This window comes from Geotrypetes seraphini, chromosome 5 (assembly GCF_902459505.1).
Source record: "Geotrypetes seraphini chromosome 5, aGeoSer1.1, whole genome shotgun sequence".
Taxonomy (NCBI): Eukaryota; Metazoa; Chordata; class Amphibia; order Gymnophiona; family Dermophiidae; genus Geotrypetes; species Geotrypetes seraphini.
Window position 1 is genome coordinate 48,901,412 of NC_047088.1, and position 23,020 is coordinate 48,924,431.

The window sequence follows — 23,020 nt, forward strand, 5'->3', positions numbered from 1 at the left end:
GAATTCCTCAAATCCAACCTCCACTAGATCCACTCAAAAATTAAAACTATCCTACCCCTCCTTAAAAGGCATCTCCCTTGTTGGTAAACTTGGCTCTTCCCTCCCTTTCAGAATCACTCAGCTCTGGAACAGTCTCCCTTCCCCTCTCCGCAATTTGAGCCCCCTTCTACCATTCCGTAAGCATCTGAAGACCTGGCTCTTCTCCAGAACGTAACCCCGTCCCGCTCCTGGCACTCTCACACCAACCTCTCTTCTCTCATACTTATATAATTCCACTGGAGTTCCGTTCCTTCCCTAACCATGTAAACCGTGTCGAGCTCCATCTGCGGAGATGATGCGGTATATAAACCCAAGATTTAGATTAGATTAGATTAGATAAGTGAAAAGTCAGATAATATGGAAATCAATAGTAGTAAAGGTAGGCTCTTGGGCACTGTTCCCTCTAAGCTAGTGGTCTCAAACTCAAACCCTTTGCAGGGCCACATTTTGGATTTGTAGGTACTTGGAGGGCCTCAGAAAAAATAGTTAATGTCTTATTAAAGAAATGATAATTTTGCATGAGGTAAAACTCTTTATAAACATAGAACATAGAAGATGACGGCAGATAAGGGCCATAGCCCATCAGGTCTGCCCACTCTACTGACCCACCCCCAAGTCTACTATCCTAGGGATTCCACTCCTGGTGAAGGTTCCCTTGGCTTAACCCTCTAAAGGATCCCACATGGGCATCCCATTTGCTCTTAAATTCTTGCACGCTGTTTGCCTCGATCACCTGCACCGGGAGCTCGTTCCAAGGATCAACCACTCTCTCGGTGAAGAAATATTTCCTGGTGTCGCCATGAAATTTCCCGCGCCTGAGTTTGAGCGGATGCCTTCTTTGGCTGAGGGTCCTTTGAGAAAGAGAATCTCTTCTTCCATCTCGATACGGCCGGTAATATACTTAAATGTCTCGATCATGTCTCCTCTCTCCCTACGTTCCTCGAGTGAGTACAGCCGCAAATTTTTCAGTCTTTCCTCGTATGATAGATCCTTGAGCCCCGAGACCATCCTGGTGGCCATCCGTTGCACCGACTCTACTCTCAGCACATCTTTTCGGTAGTGTGGCCTCCAGAATTGCACATATTATTCCAAATGAGGCCTCACCATGGTTCTGTATAATGGCATTATGACTTCAGGCTTCCGGCTGACGAAACTCCTGCGGATGCAACCTAGCAACTGTCTTGCCTTAGATGAAGCCTTATAGTTTATAAATCTTTCCTTTTAGCTAAGTCTTAATAATAATATTGTAATTTATAGCTAAAGAGAAATATGATTAAGAAACTGTTTTATTTTACTTTTGTGATTATGATAAACACTAGTCTTTAAGCCCATTACATTAACGGGTGCTAGAATAGATGTGTCTGTCTTTCTTTCTTTCTTTCTCTCTCGGGCTGCTTTCTGTCTGTCTGTCTTTCTTTCTGTCTCTCTCTCTCTCCTTGGCCGCTGTCTGTCTTTCTGTCTTTATCTCTCCTCAGTTGCTCCCCCTGTCCAGCAGTAGCGCTTTCTTTCTGTCTCTCTCTCTCTCTCTTCTTGACTGCTTTCTGTCTGTCTTTGTTTCTTTCTTTCTGTCTGTCTGTCTCTCTCTCTCCTTGGCCCCTATGTCTGTCTGTCTGTATTTCTTTCTTTCTGTCTCTCTCCTTGGCTGCTGTCTGTCTGTCATTTGTTCTTTCTTTCTCTCTCTCCTTGGTCGCTGTCTGTCTGTCTTTCTTTCTTTCTGTCTCTCTCTCTCCTTGGCCGCTGTCTGTCTTTCTTTCTGTCTCTCTCTCTCTCCTTGGCCTCTGTGTGTGTCTGTCTTTCTTTCTTTCTGTCTGTCTCTCTCCTTGGCTGCTGTCTGTCTGTCATTAATTCTTTCTTTCTCTCACTCTCTCTCTCTCTCCTTGGCTGCTGTCTGTCTGTCTTTCTTTCTTTCTGTCTCTCTCTCTCTCCTTGGCCGCTGTCTGTCTGTCCTTCTTTCTTTCTGTCTCTCTCTCTCCTTGGCCGCTGTCTGTCTTTTTTTCTTTGTTTTAAAATATGTGTGTTTTGGTTTTTTTTACCCTGTTTTTATTATTATTTGTAAATCACATTGGAATATGATATTGCAATCAAATCAAATTTTTAAATAAACTTGAAACTTCTGGAAGGCCAGGTGAAAGATTGTAGCAGAACTGCATAAAAAGGGTGAAGCAGAATTTTCTTTCTCATTCGCAAATGTAGTTATTTCAGATCTTAAACAACAATTTTAGAAGCGATTTGCTGATTTGGATGCCAATGCTAGGGAAATTAGATTGTTTCAAAATCCCTTTGACTGTGATGTTGCTGATGTCCCAAGTCAAATTCAAATGGAAATTATTGAACTTCAGGCAAATTAACATATTAAAGATAAATATAAGGAAGGAAACTTGATCGATTTTATATAAATTTTTGAACTCAACAGTTTCCAACTTTGAAGAAATTTGCTTGTAAATTTATCTCAATTTTTGGGACAACGTATCTTTGCGAACAAACTTTTTCCCGAATGAAATATATCAAGTCAAAATACAGGGCAAATTTATCTGATGCACATTTGAAGTCACTACTTGTAATCAGCGTTTCAAAATGTGAACCTCAGTTCAATAAGATTTTAAAAACACAAAAACAGTTCCATCATTCACATTAATGGTTTGATTGTAATTTGTGATGGAAATATGAGAATTTGCTGGTAATGTTCGTCGTCATTAATATATGATCATTTAATCTTCACATACTCTGCAATTATTTTATGAAATGTTCTGCTTTCAATAAAACCCATATATCTAGAGCTATTTATCTATTTTTTTCTACGGCCCGCTGAAAAGTGCTGAAGTAACCAATGCGGCCCTTGTGACGAAAAGTTTGGCGACCCCTGACCTAGAGGAATACTAGTAAGCAGCATTGTACAAAAACACTCACTGGTCTATAGTTCACTGGCTCACACCTAAATCTTATTTTAAACTGGTGTTACATTGATGACCTTCCACTCCTCTGATATCGTGTCCATGTTAAATGATAAATTACAATTTACTAGTAACAGGTTAGCAGTTTCACGTTTGAGCACTTTCAAGGCTGTGCTATACTTACCACTCCGCTTTCTGACATTGATTGGGAGCTTTTCTGGTCATCAACAAATCGCCCGCTTTTATCTTCTAGAGTATCACAATCAATGTACTTTCTTATGTGGCAGGCAATATGGACCCCACTTCGCATGTGGAAAGCTAACTTAAAGCAAGACTCTGTTTGCTGGAACTGTTTGAAAGAGGAAGGAACTCTTGATCATATGTTATTTCATTGTACTCTAGTCTGCTCTTTTTGGACTTATGTCTGGAACACCATACAATCTATTACTAACTGCTCAGAAGAAATCTCTATAGACATTGTAATCCTTCGCTCTCAACACCCATGTTTCACACAATCAAATTGTCCACCTAAACTCATTGATACCATGTTGGTGACTGCTCTCATGCACATTCTAAAAAATTGGAAATCACCCTCGCTATTAGATTATACCTTTTGGTGGAACTCTCTGAGTATGTATCATAGATTTGAATCCTATGCATATGAGAAGAGAGTTACATTCCGAACCTGCATGAACTTGAAATACAACAAATCTCCATGGTCATTCTTAGACTCCTATGTACGCTCATCTTCTTAGACACTCCTGTTATCCTTTTCTTCTCCTCTCTTCTCTCTTTCATTTTTCTTTCCTTTTTCTTTACTGCTCTCTCTCATCTTTATCTTATATATCCCTTACATACATTTTTAATAATTGGAGCCTTTGCTCTTATACAGTTAAACATAGATTTATATATTTTATATACAGAAAGCTTTATTTTGTTTCTATGTACTTTAAATGATTCTTGTATCCTTTAAAATACTTAATAAAAATTATTGAACAGAAAAAAAAAAAGGCTGTGGAGACAATGCCATCCAGTTCTAATGAGGTGTTGCATTTTGATTTGTCAATCTGATGCATTACTTCAAATCATCAAAATGCAAAGAATAGTTTCTGGTGTGGGTATGACCTCCCCAGTAAAGAGTGAGGCAAATATGAGTATCACTTAGGGTCTGTTTTATAAAGCTGCGCTAGCGGCTGCAGCGCGGTAATGGCCCTGAAGCCCATAGAGATTTAAAGGGCTTCAGGGCTGTTGCTGCGCGGTTGCGGTAACGGCCCCAAAGCCCATAGAGATTTAAAGGGCTTCAGGGCTGTTGCCGCGCGGTTGCGGTAACAGCCCTAAAGCCCATAGAGATTTAAAGGGCTTCAGGGCTGTTGCTGTGCGGTTGCGGTAACGGCCCCAAAGCCCATAGAGATTTAAAGGGCTTCAGGGCTGTTGCCGCGCGGTTGCGGTAACGGCCCTAAAGCCCATAGAGATTTAAAGGGTTTCGGGGCTGTTGCTGTGCGGCTTTGTAAAACAGGGGGTTAGTTCTTTTGCTATTACCTTATCCTTCCTGAGTACTCCTTTTATTCCTTGGTCTTCCAAAGGTCCAGCCAAATCTCTCAAAGCTTCTTTTTTTCTGATTTCCTAGAAAATGTTGTTTTTCATGCCTTTTCAAAGTGTTTCATGGCCTGACATTGCATTTTCGCATCTTACTTACCAGTGTTTGTCTTCATCTCTATTTTTTTTTTGGCTTTCATTGTCTGTTACTTCTTATAATAGACAAACACCTTTTACTCTACCCTGCTGTCTTACCTGCCTTTTAAATAAACTCAGGATTTATCAGTTAAACCTCTACTTTATTTTCTCTAGTCAAATGCAACAATCATTCTCCCCCTCCCCCCCAAAAAAAACCAAACCCAACAATAAATAAATACATTTCATTCATTTAAGTTCTGTAGTAAATTTGCAGTGCTGAAAGTATACTTGGTGATGCCTCAGCTACAAATTGTTTTCATAGATGCTAATATCACATATAAAGTTCATCAAAATGTGCAAATCTTCACTTGACTAAACTCAGCTTCCCAAAAAGTACTCAATTGGTATTCTAGAACCATCAGAAGCGGCACCCCAAATACACAAAGTATTGGTTCCAGGGGCTATCTTACCGCTAATACTTCCTCATAGGCTCCTGTACCAATTTATCATTATTTTTCATAATTTATACTATTTTATAATCGCTAAATCTCTTTTTATATATTTTTAAATAAATAATTTATATCAAAGTGCAATGCTTAATTAGATAATGTTGAAGATTTCATCAAACTTATCTTTTTAAAGTCCCGATTCAAATTAGCCGATACCAGGAACAGTACTCTACCCTGTGTTGCGTCGATACCCGCCATGTTTAAAAGAGTGTTCAACTAGAAATAATTGTGTCACACTGTAAGAAATTTGCATGTCAGCGTTGGCGGTTAACTGTTCCTGGAATCTGCTAATTTGTACCGGGACTTTAAAAAGATAAGTTCGATGAAATCTTCAACATTATCTATTTAAGCATTGTACTTTGATATAAATTATTTTTTTTAAAAATATATAAAAAGAGATTTAGTGATTATAAAATAGTATAAATTATGAAAAATAATAATAAATTGGTACAGGAGCCTATGCGGAAGTATTAGTAGTAAGATAGCCCCTGGAACCTATACTTTGTGTATTTGGGGTAAGAAAATAAGAAACGCCATTCACCGGATCAGACCTTAGGTCCATCTAGTCCGGCGACCCGCACACGCGGAGGTAAAGCTAGGTGCTCCCTGATGGAGACCTTGATTACCCGTATCCCTCAATGTGATTTGCAAGAAGGTGTGCATCCAACTTGCGCTTGAATCCTAGAATGTTAGTCTCCATCACAACCTCCTCCGGGAGAGCATTCCAAGCGTCCACCACTCGCTGTGCGAAACAGAACTTCCTGACATTTGTCCTGGACCTGCCGCCCTTCAGTTTGAGTCCATGACCTCTTGTTCACATTTGACAATGTGAATAACGATGTTTCTTGCTCTATTTTGTCGAATCCTTTTAGTATTTTAAAAGTCTCCATCATATCCCCTCACAGTCTCCTCTTTTCGAGGGTGAACAGTCCCAGTTTTCCGAGGCGTTCTTTGTAGCTCAAATTTTCCATTCCTTTTACTAGTTTCGTGGCTCACCTCTGTACCCTCTCCAGCAGGGTTATATCCTTCTTTAGGTATGTAGACCAGTGTTGGATACAATATTCCAAGTGTGGTCTGACCATTGCTCTGTAAAGCGGCAAAATGATGTCCGCCAATCTACTCGTGATTCCCTTCTTTATCATGCTCAACATCCTGTTTGCTTTCTTTGCCGCCACCACGCATTGAGCTGACGGCTTCAGGGTCCTGTCTATCAGTACCCCCAGGTCCCTTTCTTGTTCGCTTTTGCAACTTCTGATGGCTCTATAATACCAATTGAGTACGTTTTGGGTAGCTGAGTTTAGTCAAGTGAAGATTTGCACATTTTGATGAACTTGATACTAATTGCAAAATCTTTAAATAATCTTCAGCTGGTTTAACTGAACATCACATATAAAGCATATTCCTTGATAGGAGTTTTTGGGGCACTGCTGAGCGAGTGAGGAGTGATGAAAAGACATCCAGCAGCATGTTTAGGAGTTATCTCATCCCTAGCTGTTAGCATTAAGAAGCATTTTGTTGTTGTACACTGATGCGTGGTAGATACGAGGGTGAATCAAAAATGAAAGGCAATTGTTAAATTACACGATAACTGGAAAAGAGCTAATGAAATGCAACATATGTACGCGTACATTGCCTGTTGAATAGTTTGTTCACGCACAATGCAGCGCTCGGTCTTTAGTCATGTGGCAGCCGCGAGGTCAGAAACATGGATGTTCCATTGCAGGATTGAACCATCGAAGAACGTGCAGTAGTGTACTTTCTTTGGGCCGAGGGACTGAAGCCTGTGGAAATTCGCCATCAGATATTGACTCAGTATGGAGAGCGAACCATGAATCAACAAAAGGTTTATGAGTGAGTAAAAAGGTTTAAAGCAGGAAGAACAGGTGTAACCGACAAAGGTCGTTCTAGTCACCTATCAACATTGCACACACTAAAGCACATTGACAGGGCAGATGCCTTGATTAAAGAAGGTCAAAAGATAATGGGGTTTCAATTGGCTGCAAATTTGGATATCAGCTGCATTTGCCATAATGCATAATGACTTGGGATACAGGAAAGTCTGCGCACGATGGGTTCCCAAACAGCTTACCGATCTGCACAAGCAACAGCGTGTGGAAGTTGCGACCCAGTTCCTGAGACGGTGTGAAGAAGTTCCGAGTATTTTGGAGAGACTTGTCACCGGTGACGAGACATGGGTACATCACTGTAACCCAGAGCGCAAAAGGCAAAGCATGATGGAGTAAAGGACGTGTTGCTCACCCGGCTTTGGGAGCAGCCAAAACACTTCTCTGCAGGAATGCAGAAGCTCTCTGTAACACAGCTCATCAGGTCCCTGGGTTTATGTTGATGTATTCTTCACATAAATAACACTAATCGCTATACTAGTAGTTGGTTGGTTTTGGTTTTGCCTGATCAGGTCCCTCTGACTGGGTTTATTGCTTTAGGTCACTGTTTGGATTTTAGCCTCTCTGATTTGGACCTCATCATTATTATTATTTTACCCACTATTAGGATCAGTTATGTTTAAAAAAAAAAAAAAAAATCTCATTTTGATTTTCCATCATCTCTTCGTATAATTGTGGGTTTTTCCTTTACCATGTTTGCTGCTGCCAGAGGATCTAACTGCCTTGAGTCTCAGCAGGCTCTGACCACATCAGATTAACCCCCTCTTCTATGAAACTGCGCTAGCGGTTTCTAGCTCGGGGAGCCGTGCTGAAGGGCCCCGTGCTGCTCCCGATGCTTATAGGAACTCAGTGAGCATCAGGAGCAGCCTGGGCCATTCAGCGCAGCTCTCTGTGCTAAAAAAAAAAAATGCTAACACGGATTCGTAGAAGAGGGGACAAATGTTCCAAGACTGATCTATAGACTATATCCTGATTACTACCACTATGATTATTAATCATTTCTATTAGTGCTATTAGACAGGTTGAATATGGGATTAAATTGCTCATAAAACAGACATGGGCACTCTGCAAGTGAAATGAGGAGAAAGGATCTACTTTCCCAAGCAAGTTGTATCTTGGCCATAGAAATACTGGTGAATCTTTCCTTTAACTATGTGATCAGCTAGAAAAGTGATGTTTTCTTTTTTGGAGTGCTGCCGTTGCTAGAGCGCGAAGTTGGGACCAGAGAAGAGGTGCAATTGCTATTTAAGTTATTGTTACAGTACTGTTTCTTTAAGGAAGGTATTTGAAAGGTCTTAATTGCTGCATTTTAGAAGTGCACCATAAGAAGTACTCTAAATGGAAATGGGATAATTGAACTGGAAGAACTGAACCACTCTAAATGCAGTGGGTGAGATAGGATAGACTTGACAAGCATTTAAGGTATTCACTGAATTCATACATATTCTCACCTAGCAGAATGATTACTAAGCTTTTTACACACAGACACAGAAGAAAACCCTAGTGAATCAGACCATTAGTTGGAAAGAGGGAGAGGGAACTGAATGCATTCCTCTTCAGACGTACATCAACTTATCTGTAATTGATAATTCAGATGCAGATCTAAACAACTACATCCATTGCAGTGATGTAGTAAGGGTGAGCGGGCCCTGGGTGGTGGTACCCCCCCCCCGCCTTCTTCCCTTCCCCTGCTGCTGGGCGAACACCCCCTTCCCTTTCCCTGTATCTTTATAACTTCTCCAGCTTGAGCAGCATGCCTATGTCGGTGTCAGCTCGCCCTTTGACGTCACTTCCTAGGTGCGGGTCCCGGAAGTGACATCAGAGAGGGAGCGCCAATGCAGCAACCTCACACCAGAAAGGTACAGGGGGAAGGCAAGGGGCGAGCGGGCGGGCGGAGAGGAGGAGGGGTGCTGCCGTGCCCTTAGGAAGACCGCACTCAGAGCAGACTGCTCCTCATCCCCTCCCCCTTATTACGCCACTGATCTATAGTCCTGTTCAGTGTATACATGTTGCCTCCATCAAAACACATTATTTTACCATAATTCTCATTTTATGCAATGGGACCTAGTTACTAATAATAGTCGTTAACAGGGTTAGCATGCACTAATGAGGTAGTGTGCGTTAGTGATTCTAGCTCATGATGATTAGCTAAAATCCCAGCATAAGAACAAATGAATCTGGCCAAGATCAGTGCTGTTCGATCATATTATGATGTCAACCTTTCTCTTGTGTACCTTCAAACTATTTTCCAATTTTCTTTTGATACTGTTTAATTGCATTATAATTTCATCACCTTTTGTGGAAACAATATGAAATTTATTTCTGCTTATTGTGACACACTGCCTTCTTGGTTACCGCAACAATAGTATAAAGCTTTCTATAGAGTTTACTGATATTGAATATTATCTCAATTTTCTCTTTTCTAAAGAAAATAGATCCATTCTGGACAATATGTCAGCAGATATAAATCCTTTCATTTAGTGTGTTACCTTAGCCCTAGTGGTCTACTGAAATCCCACCACCAGACTTCTCCACGTATTTTGTGGTAAGAAGAATGCCTAAACCCTACTGCCTCTGGGCCTGCCCTGTTCAAGAAGGCAATGGCCTGCTCTGCCTGATGCATCCTGGGATGAACTGAGAGGGGACTAAATACCATATGTGAAGTTTACTCCCTTATATGGTACTTAGGTCTGCCCTGTGCATCCCAGGATGCACTGGGCAGGGGCAGGGCCACTAGAGAAGGGAGATTGAGAGAGAAGTAAGTGAGAGAGAAGGGGTGCCGTTAGATACCTTTTTTCTCAACTAGCCCTCAACACTAGTACTGTCATGCTCTATATTTCTGATTAATTATTAAAAAATACATAGACCAGGCATTCCCACTGTTCTTTTTTGTATAGTATAGCTTGAAGAATTTCAGCTCGTTCTGCTAAAGACTAAGTTGAGTATAATATAAAGATGATATAGAGATAATAATTTGTAAGATTATTTCATTACAGATATTTCTTTCAGGTATTATGGACTGGATCGAGCAATGCCATGTAGAAACTATACTCGATCAAACAAGATCAACGTGGGCTGCATTTTTCAAGAGCAGGACCTGATAGCATATACTGAAATATATTTTTGTGTCACTGGATTTCTAGGATCAACTGCACTGAGATCATCATATTCCATGCTAGAACTTCAGAACATAGGTAATGGTAAATATGAAACCGCCCATCAGTGAAAGTTTACTTAAAATTATTTGTCAAATGTATTATTTACCTGTAGGGACGTTGAGCCTTAATTTCTTGGCATCCGATTTACCATAACTTACTCTGGATCTTATTTACTAGGGTGTGTTTGCTGATAATGTGCAACTTTATGATAATGTGGGTGCTGTTCATTAATGTTTTCTCATTTCTGTGTTAACATTTTGCTATGGAAAGAAACAGAGAAGAGAAACATAGAAACATGATGGTGGATAAAGGCCAAATGGCCCATCTAGTCTGCCCATCCACAGTAACCATTAACTCTTACTCTCTCCAAGAGATCCCACGTGCCTATCTCAGGCCCTCTTGGAATTCAGACACAGTCTCTGTTTCCACCCCTTCTTTTGGAAGACTGTTCCTCGAATAAGAACATAAGAAGTTGTCTCCACTGGGTTAGACCAAAGGTCCATCGCGCCCAGCGGTCCACTTCCGCGGCGGCCCATCAGGTCTATGACCTGTGAAGTGGTTCCTGACCATTTCTATAACCTACCTCTGCTTCTATCTGTACCCCTCAATCCCCTTATCCTTCAGGAACCTATCTAAACCTTCCTTGAACCCCTGTACTGTGCTCTGGCCTATCACAACCTCTGGAAGCGCGTTCCATGTGTCCACCACCCTCTGGGTAAAAAAGAACTTCCTAGCGTTTGTTCTAAACCTGTCCCCTTTCAATTTCTCCGAGTGACCCCTAGTACTTGTGGTTCCCCACAATCTGAAGAATCTGTCCCTGTCTACCTTCTCTATGCCCTTCAGAATTTTGAAGGTTTCTATCATGTCTCCTCTAAGTCTCCTCTTCTCTAGGGAGAACAGCCCCAGCATTTTCAACCTGTCAGCGTATGAAAAGTTTTCCATACCTTTTATCAGTTTAGTCGTTCTTCTCTGGACCCCCTTAAGTACTGCCATGTCCTTCTTGAGGTACGGCGACCAGTACTGGACACAGTACTCCAGGTGCGGGCGCACCATTGCACGATACAGTGGTATGATGACTTCCTTCGTCCTGGTTGTGATACCCTTTTTAATGATACCCAACATTCTGTTCGCTTTCTTTGAGGCTATCGCACACTGTGCCGATGCTTTCAATGTTGTGTCCACCATCACCCCCAGGTCAAGGTTGCTCACCCCTAGCATTGATCCCCCCATTTTGTAGCTGAACATTGGGTTTTTTTTCCCTACATGCATGACCTTGCATTTCTCTATGTTAAAACTCATTTGCCACTTTTTTGCCCACTCTTCTATCACCCTTTCTGTAAAAAAGTATTTCCACAGATTAATCCGGAGCCATTCACCTCTTAACTTCATCTTTGCAGAGTTTCCTTTCAAATGAGACTTGACTCATGCACATTTATATTATGTAGGTATTTAAACGACTATCATATCTCCCCTCTCCCGCCTTTCCTCCAAAGTATACAGATTGAGATCTTTAAATCTGTCCCATACACCTTATCACAAAGACCACACACCATTTTAGTAGCCTTCCTCTGGACTGGCTCCATCCTTTTTAAATCTTTTTCAAGGAGTGGCCTCCAGAATTGTACACAATATTCTAAATAAGGTCTCACCAGAGTCTTATACAAAGGCATTAATACCTCCTTTTTCCTACTGGCCATACCTCTCCCTATGCAACCTAACATTTTTCCAGGACTGTGCATTATGCGGATTTCTTTACCATGTGTTAACAGTTAACATGACAGATAACATGAGAAAGTTACTAACTTCAGTTAGAGTTCTTTTTATTAAGGTGTGGTAAAGATTTGCAGTTACCACATGATTATTGTCAAAATTACTGCAAAGCCTCTGTTAATTGTTGAGGGTGGTTCCAGTACATTCCTACACATGGAGTGAGCAATTCTATAACATAGGCACTAATATTTACATAAGTTAAAAAAAGCCTAATTCAAGGAACAAAATTATACAAATACTAAAAAAAATGTTCCCTATACCCAGCCATGTCAGTGATAAGATTTATGTAATGGAGAAGTCTCAGATGACTGTCATACCTAAACTCAGTGTCTATCACTTGGATCACAGTTGCTTATTGTTACTTATTCTTCATTATAAACTTAATTTTTTTTTTTTAATGTAAGTGCTCAGAACCACAACCATGTGTTTAAAGGTGATATACACCCACATGGGTTGCCGACAGGACCATCACAGCACTATTAGGTCCCACCACCTTAGGTGCAAAAACAACTCATGAAAATACAAATAATTTTTCAAACCTAATACTTATCTGTTTCTAAATGATCTGTAAGGCGGCTCAGTACCAGCAAACTCGTGATGTAATATTAAAATACATTCCCAGAAGCTGCTCCCTTCAAGCCGGCCCCCTGTCTCAAGTTTCACTAGTCACGCTTCTTCAGGAGGGGACGCTTTAAGCGTCTTTCTTATTTAAACAGATTCCCAGACCAGTCTCTGACTGGAACTAACTATGGGGCCCTTTTACTAAACCGTGTTAGCTGTTATTGGTGCAGGGAGCCACGCTGAATGCTCTGCACTGCTCCCGACGCTCATAGATACTCATAGATACATAGATCAGAGCAGTGCAGAGCATTCAATGCGGCTCCCTGAGCTAATAACCGCTATTGCAATTTAGTAAAAAAATAAAAAAGGGGGGGTTTGGGAGGGGGTTATCTACCTAAATTCACACCATGTTTAACTTCACCAGCCTACAGCAATCTAACCTTCCTATTATCAAGTTGCGCCAGAAGTTTTTAGCACGGGCTGATGAGGTAAGTGTTCTGATGCTCATAGGAATTCTAAGAGAATCAGAGCATTTACCATGCCGGCTTGCACTAAAAACCTCTAGCGCAGCTTGATAATAGGGGCCCTAAGTGATGTTATGGCCACTCATAATCATGGATTACCTCCTCAAACCACACCAATGTGCTTTATTAAGCATCTTAAAACAAACTTTAGTTACTACTCAGGGCTCCTTTTACAAAGGTACGCTAGCGGTTTAACGCGCGTATTAGCGTGTGCTAGCCGCTACCGCCTTCTTTTTAGCAGGCGGTAGTTTTTGGCCAGCGTGGGGGTTAGCGCGGGATTAAAAGTCACGCATGTTAACCCTGCTATCGCGCCTTCGTAAAAGGAGCTCTCAATCAACGTAATGAGAAGAATGCTGTATATGTTCCCAAAGTCACACTACTGAACACTGGTACTTAGCTTGGAAATAATGTCGGCTCCCAAAGTCCCAGTGCCAAGATTTTTCTTAAGTATCAAGAGCAGGAGACCCATGCTGATTGCTATAAATTTTTCTTCAGATGAATACTTGCATTTATTGTGTAACCATACAATGTTGAAATCAATATGAACCCCTGGGCGGTTCATATTCCCATACTAGCACTGACATTACTACAATAAATTTTATTAATACAAAATCCGAAGCTTGTTATAAAATTCTATATTGTCATTAAGTCCATTTGGAGTCACAGAGTTAGTCTCAAAAATCCATTATTGTTCCCTGTATGTTAAATGAGTTTGCGTGTAACGGTAACAAGTAGATTTTTTAAATCGGTAGATGTAGAGTTTTGTATCATCAAATATTCCAGATTGCCTGTTTTCTGTCTGGCTCCTAAAATACACAAAACAGTACAATCACTGTTGGGACCCCCGACAGTATTTTGTGAGGAATAAGCCTTAAACCACTGTCTCAGTTTGTGAATTACGTTTTAAGACTAAAGTTGCCATTAGAATGTCATATTAATGACTGCTCATTGTTTGAGGAAATTGGAAGAGTTGGTGACTATTCTGTCTGTAACTTATTGGGGATACTCTTTTAAGGACAGCTCTGCTTTTCAAGGAGAACTCTGCCCATGTATATACCCACCACATTTTTACTGGCCTTGTATGAACTATTCCTAAATCATAACTATTTTCTATTTCATGACAAATGTCTCCAAATTCATAGTACAGCCATGGATACCACTAGGGCCCTTATTGTGGCCAATTTATATACTGCCAACTTTGAAGACCATCTTACTGTATATATGTTTCTGAGTCATGGAGGAGCATTTTTGAAAGGACATCCACGTAATTAAAAAAATGTCCATCCATAAACAAAAGCCCATCTAAAAGATATTTTTGAAAGCCTAAAGAAAGATGTCAATATTTCATGTTCAAAAATAAATAAGAAGGATTTTTTTTTTTTTTTTTTTGCATTGAGAACATACAAAGTGAACAGCCATTTTTAAAATTGAAGCATCCAACTTATGAATGACAACAAAACAGACAAGAATGTGTGTCTGACAAGATTCGGGGGCGGAGCGAAAGTAAGATGGCAGCCTGATGCTTCTCTGTTGCAAGTTTTTGGAGCACCTGATGGTAAAAAGAAAGTCCAAGTTCCGGGTTCTCCTGGACAAAACTGTTCCCTTGTCAGGCCCGATGGACGCCTTCATGGAACGCAGCTGGAAGATCGGAGGCTTCTGCTGGTGAAACCGCGCGAACTGAGGCATGAGATTTCTCCTTAGAGGGCGTCACTCTATCCTCCGAAGAGCGTAGCCCGCCCAGCTGTCCTGGAGTGACAGGGGAGTCTTTTATTGACGTGCCAGCCCAGGAGTCCTACTTGCTGGTCCCATGGAGCAGGAGGACCAACTCTGGTAGGGGGCGAGAGGATAGAATTTCATCTCTCCAGCGGGTGTTAAGAATGCAGCAAAATCAAGGAGATATTTCTTCATCTGAGGCAGCTCATGCTATACAGGGAGCTGCAGGGAGTATCGGAAAAGAAGCCCCTCCTTTACAGAGGCCTACAGTCTTCACGATGGAATCTATCTGGGAGGCTATTTCTATAATACAGACTTCTCTTAGGACCCAAATTCAGCAACTATCCACTAAATGCACTACTGCACTTTCAGAAAATCTGGACCTGAAGACGAAGGTAACAAGCTTAGAGTCTAAAACTAATGACTTTGAGACTAAGATAACATCTCTGGAAGCACAAGCTCTAACTTGGACTAAGGACAGTGCTAGCTTGCACTTTAAACATGAAATGATGGAAAATTCTATCAGGAGATGTAATCTCCGGATTAGTAACTTTCCTAAAGTTCATCTTATACCGCCCTTAGTGATGTTTAAAAGATATATGAGTGAATTTCTGAAAGTGCTCGAGACCTCATACCCACCTCTTTCAAAGATTTATTACCTTCCTATGAATGTTAGATCTCAAAATCCTAACCAACAAAATGTTTCTGCTGATAGTTTGGATTTGACAAATTTCCTTGAGAGGTCGGACTCTGAGGCTCAGGTCTCAGCTACATTGATTGTACAGTTTGCTATTGACTGTGATATGGAATGGATGCTTAAGATGTTTTTGAAGTATAAGGACATACCTTTCCTGATGAACACTATAAGAATGTATCCAGATGTTTCTCGATCCACCCAGAAGAGAAAGAAGCAATTTCTTATATTTAGACCCTGGGCAGTTCAGTTGGAGGTGACTTTTGTCCTAAGATACCCCTGCAAGTGTTTGATAACTTATAGGAATGATAGATATGTTTTCTTTGAACCGCAACAGCTGTCTAAATTTGTTTCAGCTAGAGAGCAATTAACTTCTACTACATGAATTTTGCTGTTTGTAAGATAGCTCAAGGATATTTGCTACTTGCTTAGAGCAGTCAGGCCTACATTTTTTGTTTCCTATTATTTGATTTCCTATGTTTAATTTTAGTTATATTTAAGCTACATCCCCAATTATAGTGGACTAAGTATATCTTGTATTGAGATTTCTTATAAAGAATTTGGGTCTTTGTATTTCATCTACACAATATTTTTTCCAGTTTGACTTGTCATGATATCAAATGTTATAATACAAATAAAGAATGAAAAAAAAAAAGAAAGAAAGAATGTTTGCCTGACAACATTTGTGCCAAAATGACCACACAGAAGGGAGTGGGCATCTTTCCTGATGATTTTGGCTGGTATGGGGTGACAGAAGGAAGTGGGCATCCCTCCTGCCTCCATTCTGGTATGGGATGGGTCGTCGAGGGGGAATTGTTCCGGGGGGGGGGGGGGAGAGGGAGATTCTCATTAGCAGGGGCGCTGGCAAAGGCATTTTTTAAAATGTGGCAGATATTGTGCTTGTGTAACACATGTACAACATCTGTGCCATTAAAAAAGAACACACTCCAACAGCTGGGTAGCAGGACACTGCTTTGGGACTGACTCTGCGCATATGTCCAGTCGCTCTAAGAATGACTGGTCAGACGGGGATTAGGGTGAACCTCTGTGCAAATCATTTGCATGGAAAGTTGTTGGAATATTGATCGCTGTTCCACAATCGTCCAAAAAAATCAGCCAACAGCGACTCGCACGGGCTTATCAACCGTGCTTAATGCATCTACTACTACTATTAATTATTTCTAAAGCCCTACCAGATGCACGCAGTGCTGCACAGAGTCTCAAAGAGTAAGAAAACAGTCCCTGCTCGAAAGAGCTTACAATCTAAACAGCCAAGACAGACAAACAGGATGTCATGGATACAGTTAAGGGGAACGGTTAATCAGCTGGCTGGGATGATGGGCAGAAGGGTTGGGTTAAGGATTAAAGGCTACATAAAAAAGGTGGGCTTTCAGTCTGCTTTTAAACAAGGGAAGGGGCTTGATGGACAAACTTGGGTAATTTATTCCAGGCATATGGGGCAGCTAGATGAAAGGAACGAAGTCTGGAATTTGCAGTGGAGTAGCCCTTACTCTACTGTTTTCTTATCAATAGAGACAAAATAGAAATTAAGGGAAAGACCACCCAATTCTCAGCAGGTCAATGTTAACATTCAGCCATCTTGGGTCTCAAAAGAATAGACTTTAGCAGATTCTAGGGTTTTTTTTTTCAGATTGATAGAGAATGTAGTTGTAGAAAAGAATTGAAAGTTGAACTGAAAGACATAGGGATAAGGAGATGGTGATAGAAATTTATATGTGTATCTCCCTAAAATGGTTAAATTTCGACAGGGCAGATTGAATGGATCACTTTGGTCTTTTTCAACTGTCATTTATTACATTGCTCTGTTACCATAACAACTCATCCATTTTTTATCTTATTAGAGTGAAGTGTACTGTGATCTTCGAGAAAATCTGGATGGTAGTTTTGCATTCTGATAGGGAAATGGGATATATTAAGAGAATATAAGTTAATTAAAAATATAATTCTAGAAGGTGACAAAAATATTGGAGCTTGTTTTTGATATACAGTATTATAAGAATTTGCTGAAAATGAAGCTCTCCTGTAGAATAAAGAATTTCATTTAAATTTGATTACCAAGCCTTTTAATTTTGAATATACATGTTGGATGAAAAAAGGATAGAGAAAAAATTCTGGGAAAGATGTTTTCATCAATTAAAGGCCCACTTTTATCAAGTCACATTAGGGTTTTTATCGCCAACTGCTGTGGTAAATATTCTGACACTCATAGGGCTCATAGGGTTCCTTTTACTAAGGTGCGCTAGCGTTTTTAGCGTGCGCTGAATTGCCGCACGCGCTAACCCCATGCTACGTGGCTAGAACTAACGCCAGCTCAATGCTGACATTAGCGTCTAGCGCGTGTGGCAATTTAGCATACGCTAAGCGCACGCTAAAACCGCTATTGCAGCTTAGTAAAAGGATCCCATAGTTTTTTTTTTCAGTGATAAAAAAAATCCCCTAATGTGACTTGATAAAAAGGGGGCCAAAGAGAGCGATTCAACATTCTATAGGATGAAGCAGAAAAAAATAACCCTAAAATTAAATTTTTGAATGTCCTCAAAGTGAGAAGAGGAGCAAAAATGGAGAAAATGTCTGTGATGAAATGAATGTTGACAGTTTTGGGACATTTTCTAATTCCAAGTTTTATTATTCCCATGAATCTTTATAGTGGTTCCTGCCCCTCCTGAACAATTGTTATTAGCTAGATCCCTGGAAAAGCCTGAGGAAATCATGTTTGAATGGAAGCCTCCAGAAGGAAAAGTAGCCCCCCAATGTTTACAGTATGAAGTTCAGTTTAAAGCTGATGAAAATTCTTGGGAGGTATGAAACTTGATTTGTATTATTGTACTTTTACTAATAGCAGAGTGATATTACCTAAACGCAAAAGTGTTTCAGTAGGTTTTGGTTTTCTGTTTCTGCCTGTTCTTCAGTGAGCTTCCAGCTAAATTGCATCTAACTGTCAGGCTATAATGCCATGAGTATTCAGTTCCAGTTTACCTTGAGTTTCACCTATACAGTAAAACCTTGGTTTGTGAGCATAATTTGTTCCAGAAGCATGCTTGTAATCCAAAGCTTATAATCCAAAGCACTCTTAAATCAAAGTGAATTTCCCCATAAGAAGTGATGGAAACTCAGACAATTCATTCCATACCCCAGAAACTTTAATACAAAATACTATACGTACTTGTATTGCAAGACCTCGCTCGTTTAGAACAGTCACTACATTCCCGCAGCATCAGAGAGAGAAGAACCATCAGTTCAGTTGTGATGATGTGACGCGTGTATATTGTATGTACTCGTATTGCAAGACATGGCTCGTTTAGAACAGTCATTACACTCTTGCAGCGTCAGAGAGAGAAGAACCATCGGTTCACTTGTGATGTGTGTATACTGTATGTGCTTGTATTGCAAGACATTGCTTGTATATCAAGTTAAAATTTAATAAAATGTTTTGCTTGTCTTGCAAAACACTTGTAAACCAAGTCACTTGCAATCCAAGGTTTTACTGTATTTAATATCCCCTTTTATGTCCAGTCATTATAGAGCAGCCTTTGACTAGGGGCCATGAACTATGCCTCTGTCTATAACCTGTTAATGTGTGCTCTAAATCTGGGCATTAAGGAAGCATTTCTCTAAGTGGGTACCTGATTTTGGGTACCCTGAGAGCCTAGATTGAGCATCTATTTTATAAAGGAATCTGGGTGTCTAGAATTCATGATAGAATACTAGCAAAACTTGACATCAGTGCATCTTACATTTACACACCCACAGTTAATACCAGCCACAGACCTGGCGTAAATGCAGTCCAATATATATGGCAAAGACATACTGCAATTTGCAAGTTGCATACATAAGTGACATAATAAGATAGTAGAACAGTAGATGACAGAAGATAAAGACCAGAATGGTCTATCCAGTCTACCCAATAGTCACACGCATTAAACATTCATGGTTAAATTGTCTTTTCTTTAATATTTCAGAAGTCCACCCTGTACTGTCTTTAGGTTCCCACTGTTGAAGTTGCCATTCAAGCTCACTCCAGCCTATCCTAACTATCCTGTCACTGGAGCTTCAATCAAAGCTCTCCCCAGCACATCCTAAACCAAATCACCATAAACGGGACACAGACCGAGCAGGATTGCCCAATACTGGCCTTAGTTTTTTTTTAAATAAAATGCATTTTCTAATTTTGAATTCCGTCACAATTTTCCTTTCCGTCATATCCATTAGCATTTTTTTGCTACTTCAGCTTGTCTGCAGTGTTCTTTAATCACATGTTTAAAGACAATAGACTGTTTTCAGTCCAATTCTTTATATGTGAGTTTGCAAACCATTGGACCCCTGAGGAAGGTGTGTTCGCCGAAACACAGACCGTGTAGAGTCCGGTTGGATTTTTATCACAGTATTTTTTATCATTGTACTTTTTTAATTGAATTTTCATGGTTTTATATGTCAGTGTTTAATAAATTATCTCCAGAACATCTGTATCCACAGTTTTTGTTTTTATCGGTGGATTGTTTTCACTGTGGATCATTGGGTCTCCCCAGTTTTCTTTGTTGTGCTACATCCATTGGGAGGACATTCCAGGCATCAACCACACTCTCTATGAAAAATAATTTCCTAACATTACTCCTACTGTAAGTCTACCTCTACACAACTTCAATTTATGCCCTCTAGTTTTATCATTTTCCCTTCTCTGGAAAAGATTTGGTTCTATATTAATACCTTTCAAGTATTTAAATGCCATATCTCCCCTGTCCTTCCTCTCCTCCAAAGTATTCTTCCAGTCTCTTCGTGTACTTCTTTTGGCACAAACCCCTAACATTTTTGTCGCCTTATTCTCTGGACCACTTCGAGTCTTCTTATATCCTTCACCAGATAAGGCCTCCAAAACTGAACACAATACTCCAAGTATGACCTCACCAACGACCTACACAGGGACATCAACTCCCTTCTTCTGTTGGTTACTCCTCTTTCTATACAGCCTAGCATCCTTCTGGCTACAGCTACCACCTTATCACACTGTTTTGTCACCTACAGATCCTCAGACACTCTCATCCCAAGGTCCCGTTCCCTGTCTGTGCATATCAGCCTCTCACACCCAGCGCCTCAGATTTCTGCTCCCTAAATGCATCACTGCACTTCTTTGCATTGAATTTTAGTTGTCATAAACATACATCATTTGAATCCATTTATTAAACTTGTAAGTAAATAAAAGCAGATCTTGAATATTCATGAAAATCTGTGAAGAATGATAAGGGATAGGGACTTGTATACTGTACTGCCTTTTTGTAATTACACAACCATATTCAAAGTGGTTTACATACAGGTACGTCAAGCATTTTCTCTATCTGTTCCAGTGGGCTCACAATCTATCTAATGTACCTGGGACAGTGGAGGATTAAGTGACTTGCACAGGGTACAAGGAAAAGTGCAGGGTTTGAACCCACAACCGTAAGGTGCTAAGGCTGTAGCTCTAACCACTGCACCACACTCTGCTCCAGCCCAAATGTCATCAATAAAATGAAAAACTCAAACCAAAAAAACTAAAAACTACTCTTCAATTAGGTGATCTTCACTTGCTGACAAAATCACTTATCACCATTTATAATCTTCAAATCAGAATACTATAAAAATGCAATTACATTCAAAATAAATATGTGTGAAAAGCTCAGACCCAACAACCAAACTTTAGCAGGTTGTTAACGAGACCATCACAGCTGTTCACCATCTCATTCCACCGCTACAGATTTAAATCTCAAAAGTTGTTATAACAGCCTGTACTTATCTTTATGCGGTGGAGATGCTGGGATCCGTCCCACAACCGCTCCGGTCTTAAAACATTGTGATAATAATGCTAATGCTGCCTCATACTTCCCTCGACCCCCCAACTCGAGTTTCACGAATTGGAGCTTCTTCAGGAGGGGACACCAGTTGCGGTACTCCCACCAGTCACGGGACTCCCACCCAAACTAACTGACAGCTACGTCGGGTGGGAGTCCCGCGATTGGTGTCCCCTCCTGAAGAAGCTCCAATTTGTGAAACTTGAGTTGGAGGGTCGAGGGAAGTATGAGGCAGCATTAGCATTATTATCACAATGTTTTAAGCAGTTTACATTGGATAGTAAGCAGGTACTCTTAGGGCTAGATTCACTAAGCAAACTGACCCCTTTGCGACCCTGACCCGATTCACTAACCTCGTGGCCGATCCGATTCTGATCCGCGCATGCAACTGAGGGTAAATGGCATGCAAAGTAGGAAGGATGCAATTCACTAAACTTTTCCAGGAACACCGACTGGGCTGGCCGATTTAAAAAGAAGTGACTGATAGGGACCAGTCGCTCACGACCTTTCCTGCTCTCTGCCGACTTCTCTTTCCTTTCTGCCCCAACTCCCCTGCCTTGCTCAGCCCCGACTCGCCTGCCGTGCTCAGCCCCAACTCACCTGCCCTGTTAAGCTCCAACTCTCTTGCCCTGCTCAGCCCCAACTCGCTGCCCTGGTCAGTTAAAACCATGGGCTCACGAAGTTAAAAAAAACAGTCAGCTAGGTAAAAAAAAGTAAAAAGCTCTGCCGGGTATGAAGGACCAGCGCATTCGCAGGCCATCTACAGTTAAGGAAGATGGTCTGCGCATGCTCAAGGATCACTCTCCAGCGATCCGTGCAGTCGGTGTGTGTGTGTGGGGGGGTGCCAACGATCGCCCCCATTTGCATGCAGGCCTTTAGTGAATTCGTCGGCCCGCCTGCAATCACCCATGGATCGGACACGGAAAGGAAGGCTAGTGAATCTATGCCTAAGTATTTTCCTAATCAGTCCTGGGGGGAGGGGCTCACAATCTAACTATGGAACCTGGGGCAATGAGGGTTAAGTGACTTGCTTTTAGTGCTCTACAAAAGAAAGTATGTGATTGCTTTCTTTTATAAAACAGGTACTTCAGAGGTGCATGTTTATACAATTACCCTGGTAAATACTGGCGTAGCGAGGGTGGGAGGTGCCCGCTCACCCTCTTCTCTGCCCCCCTGCCGCATATGCCCCTTCCCTTCCCCCATAGATGTTTAGCTTCCTCGATGCACGCAGTGTCTCCAACTTGCTGCTTGTGCCAGCATCGGCTTTCCCTCTGACATCACTTCCTAGTCGCGGGACCTGGACATAACATCCGAGGGGAGCAGCAGATCGGAGACGCTGTTCGCACCAGCGAAGAGCTAGAAGTATGGGGGTGGGTGTGGGTGGAATTGAAGGCATGCGTGTGGCGGGGAAGGAGTGAGAAGGAGCGAGAGGGTGGAGAGGTGCTGGTGCCCCACCAAGATGGCACCTGGGGTGGCCCAACCCCCTTCCTATGCTACTGCTTGTAAATTCTTCTGATGGTGATATTTAGGGAACAGGACTTCTTCAATAGAGAGCAAGTTGCTTTTCTCTGATATAAAAGCCATCATTTCATCGCTGATACTCAGACCTAATGCCATGCCCTGATGTCCAAAAGATGAGCCTTGTTAAAATACATTAGAAATTATGTAGAATGATGCGTTCATGAGGGGCTTTTCATTTCCCTACTGTGATTCTGGAGGCATTAAAAAAAGCCCCGTAGC

General features: G+C 41.1%; 1 protein-coding gene across 5 annotated transcripts in view; it reads left to right on the forward strand.

The window, feature by feature from the left end:
- The window catches only part of IL13RA2 (interleukin 13 receptor subunit alpha 2), a 94,172-nt gene that overhangs the window by 58,419 nt on the left and 12,733 nt on the right, over window positions 1-23,020 (forward strand). For all 5 annotated transcript variants that reach the window (XR_004539414.1, XM_033944232.1, XM_033944234.1 and 2 more), the window contains exons 6-7: window positions 10,027-10,211; window positions 18,106-18,257. Coding sequence is in view for 4 of the 5 variants with exons in the window: in XM_033944232.1 (XP_033800123.1) it covers window positions 10,027-10,211; window positions 18,106-18,257 (337 nt within the window). In the remaining variant the exon portion in view is untranslated. The remainder of the gene's footprint in view (window positions 1-10,026; window positions 10,212-18,105; window positions 18,258-23,020) is intronic.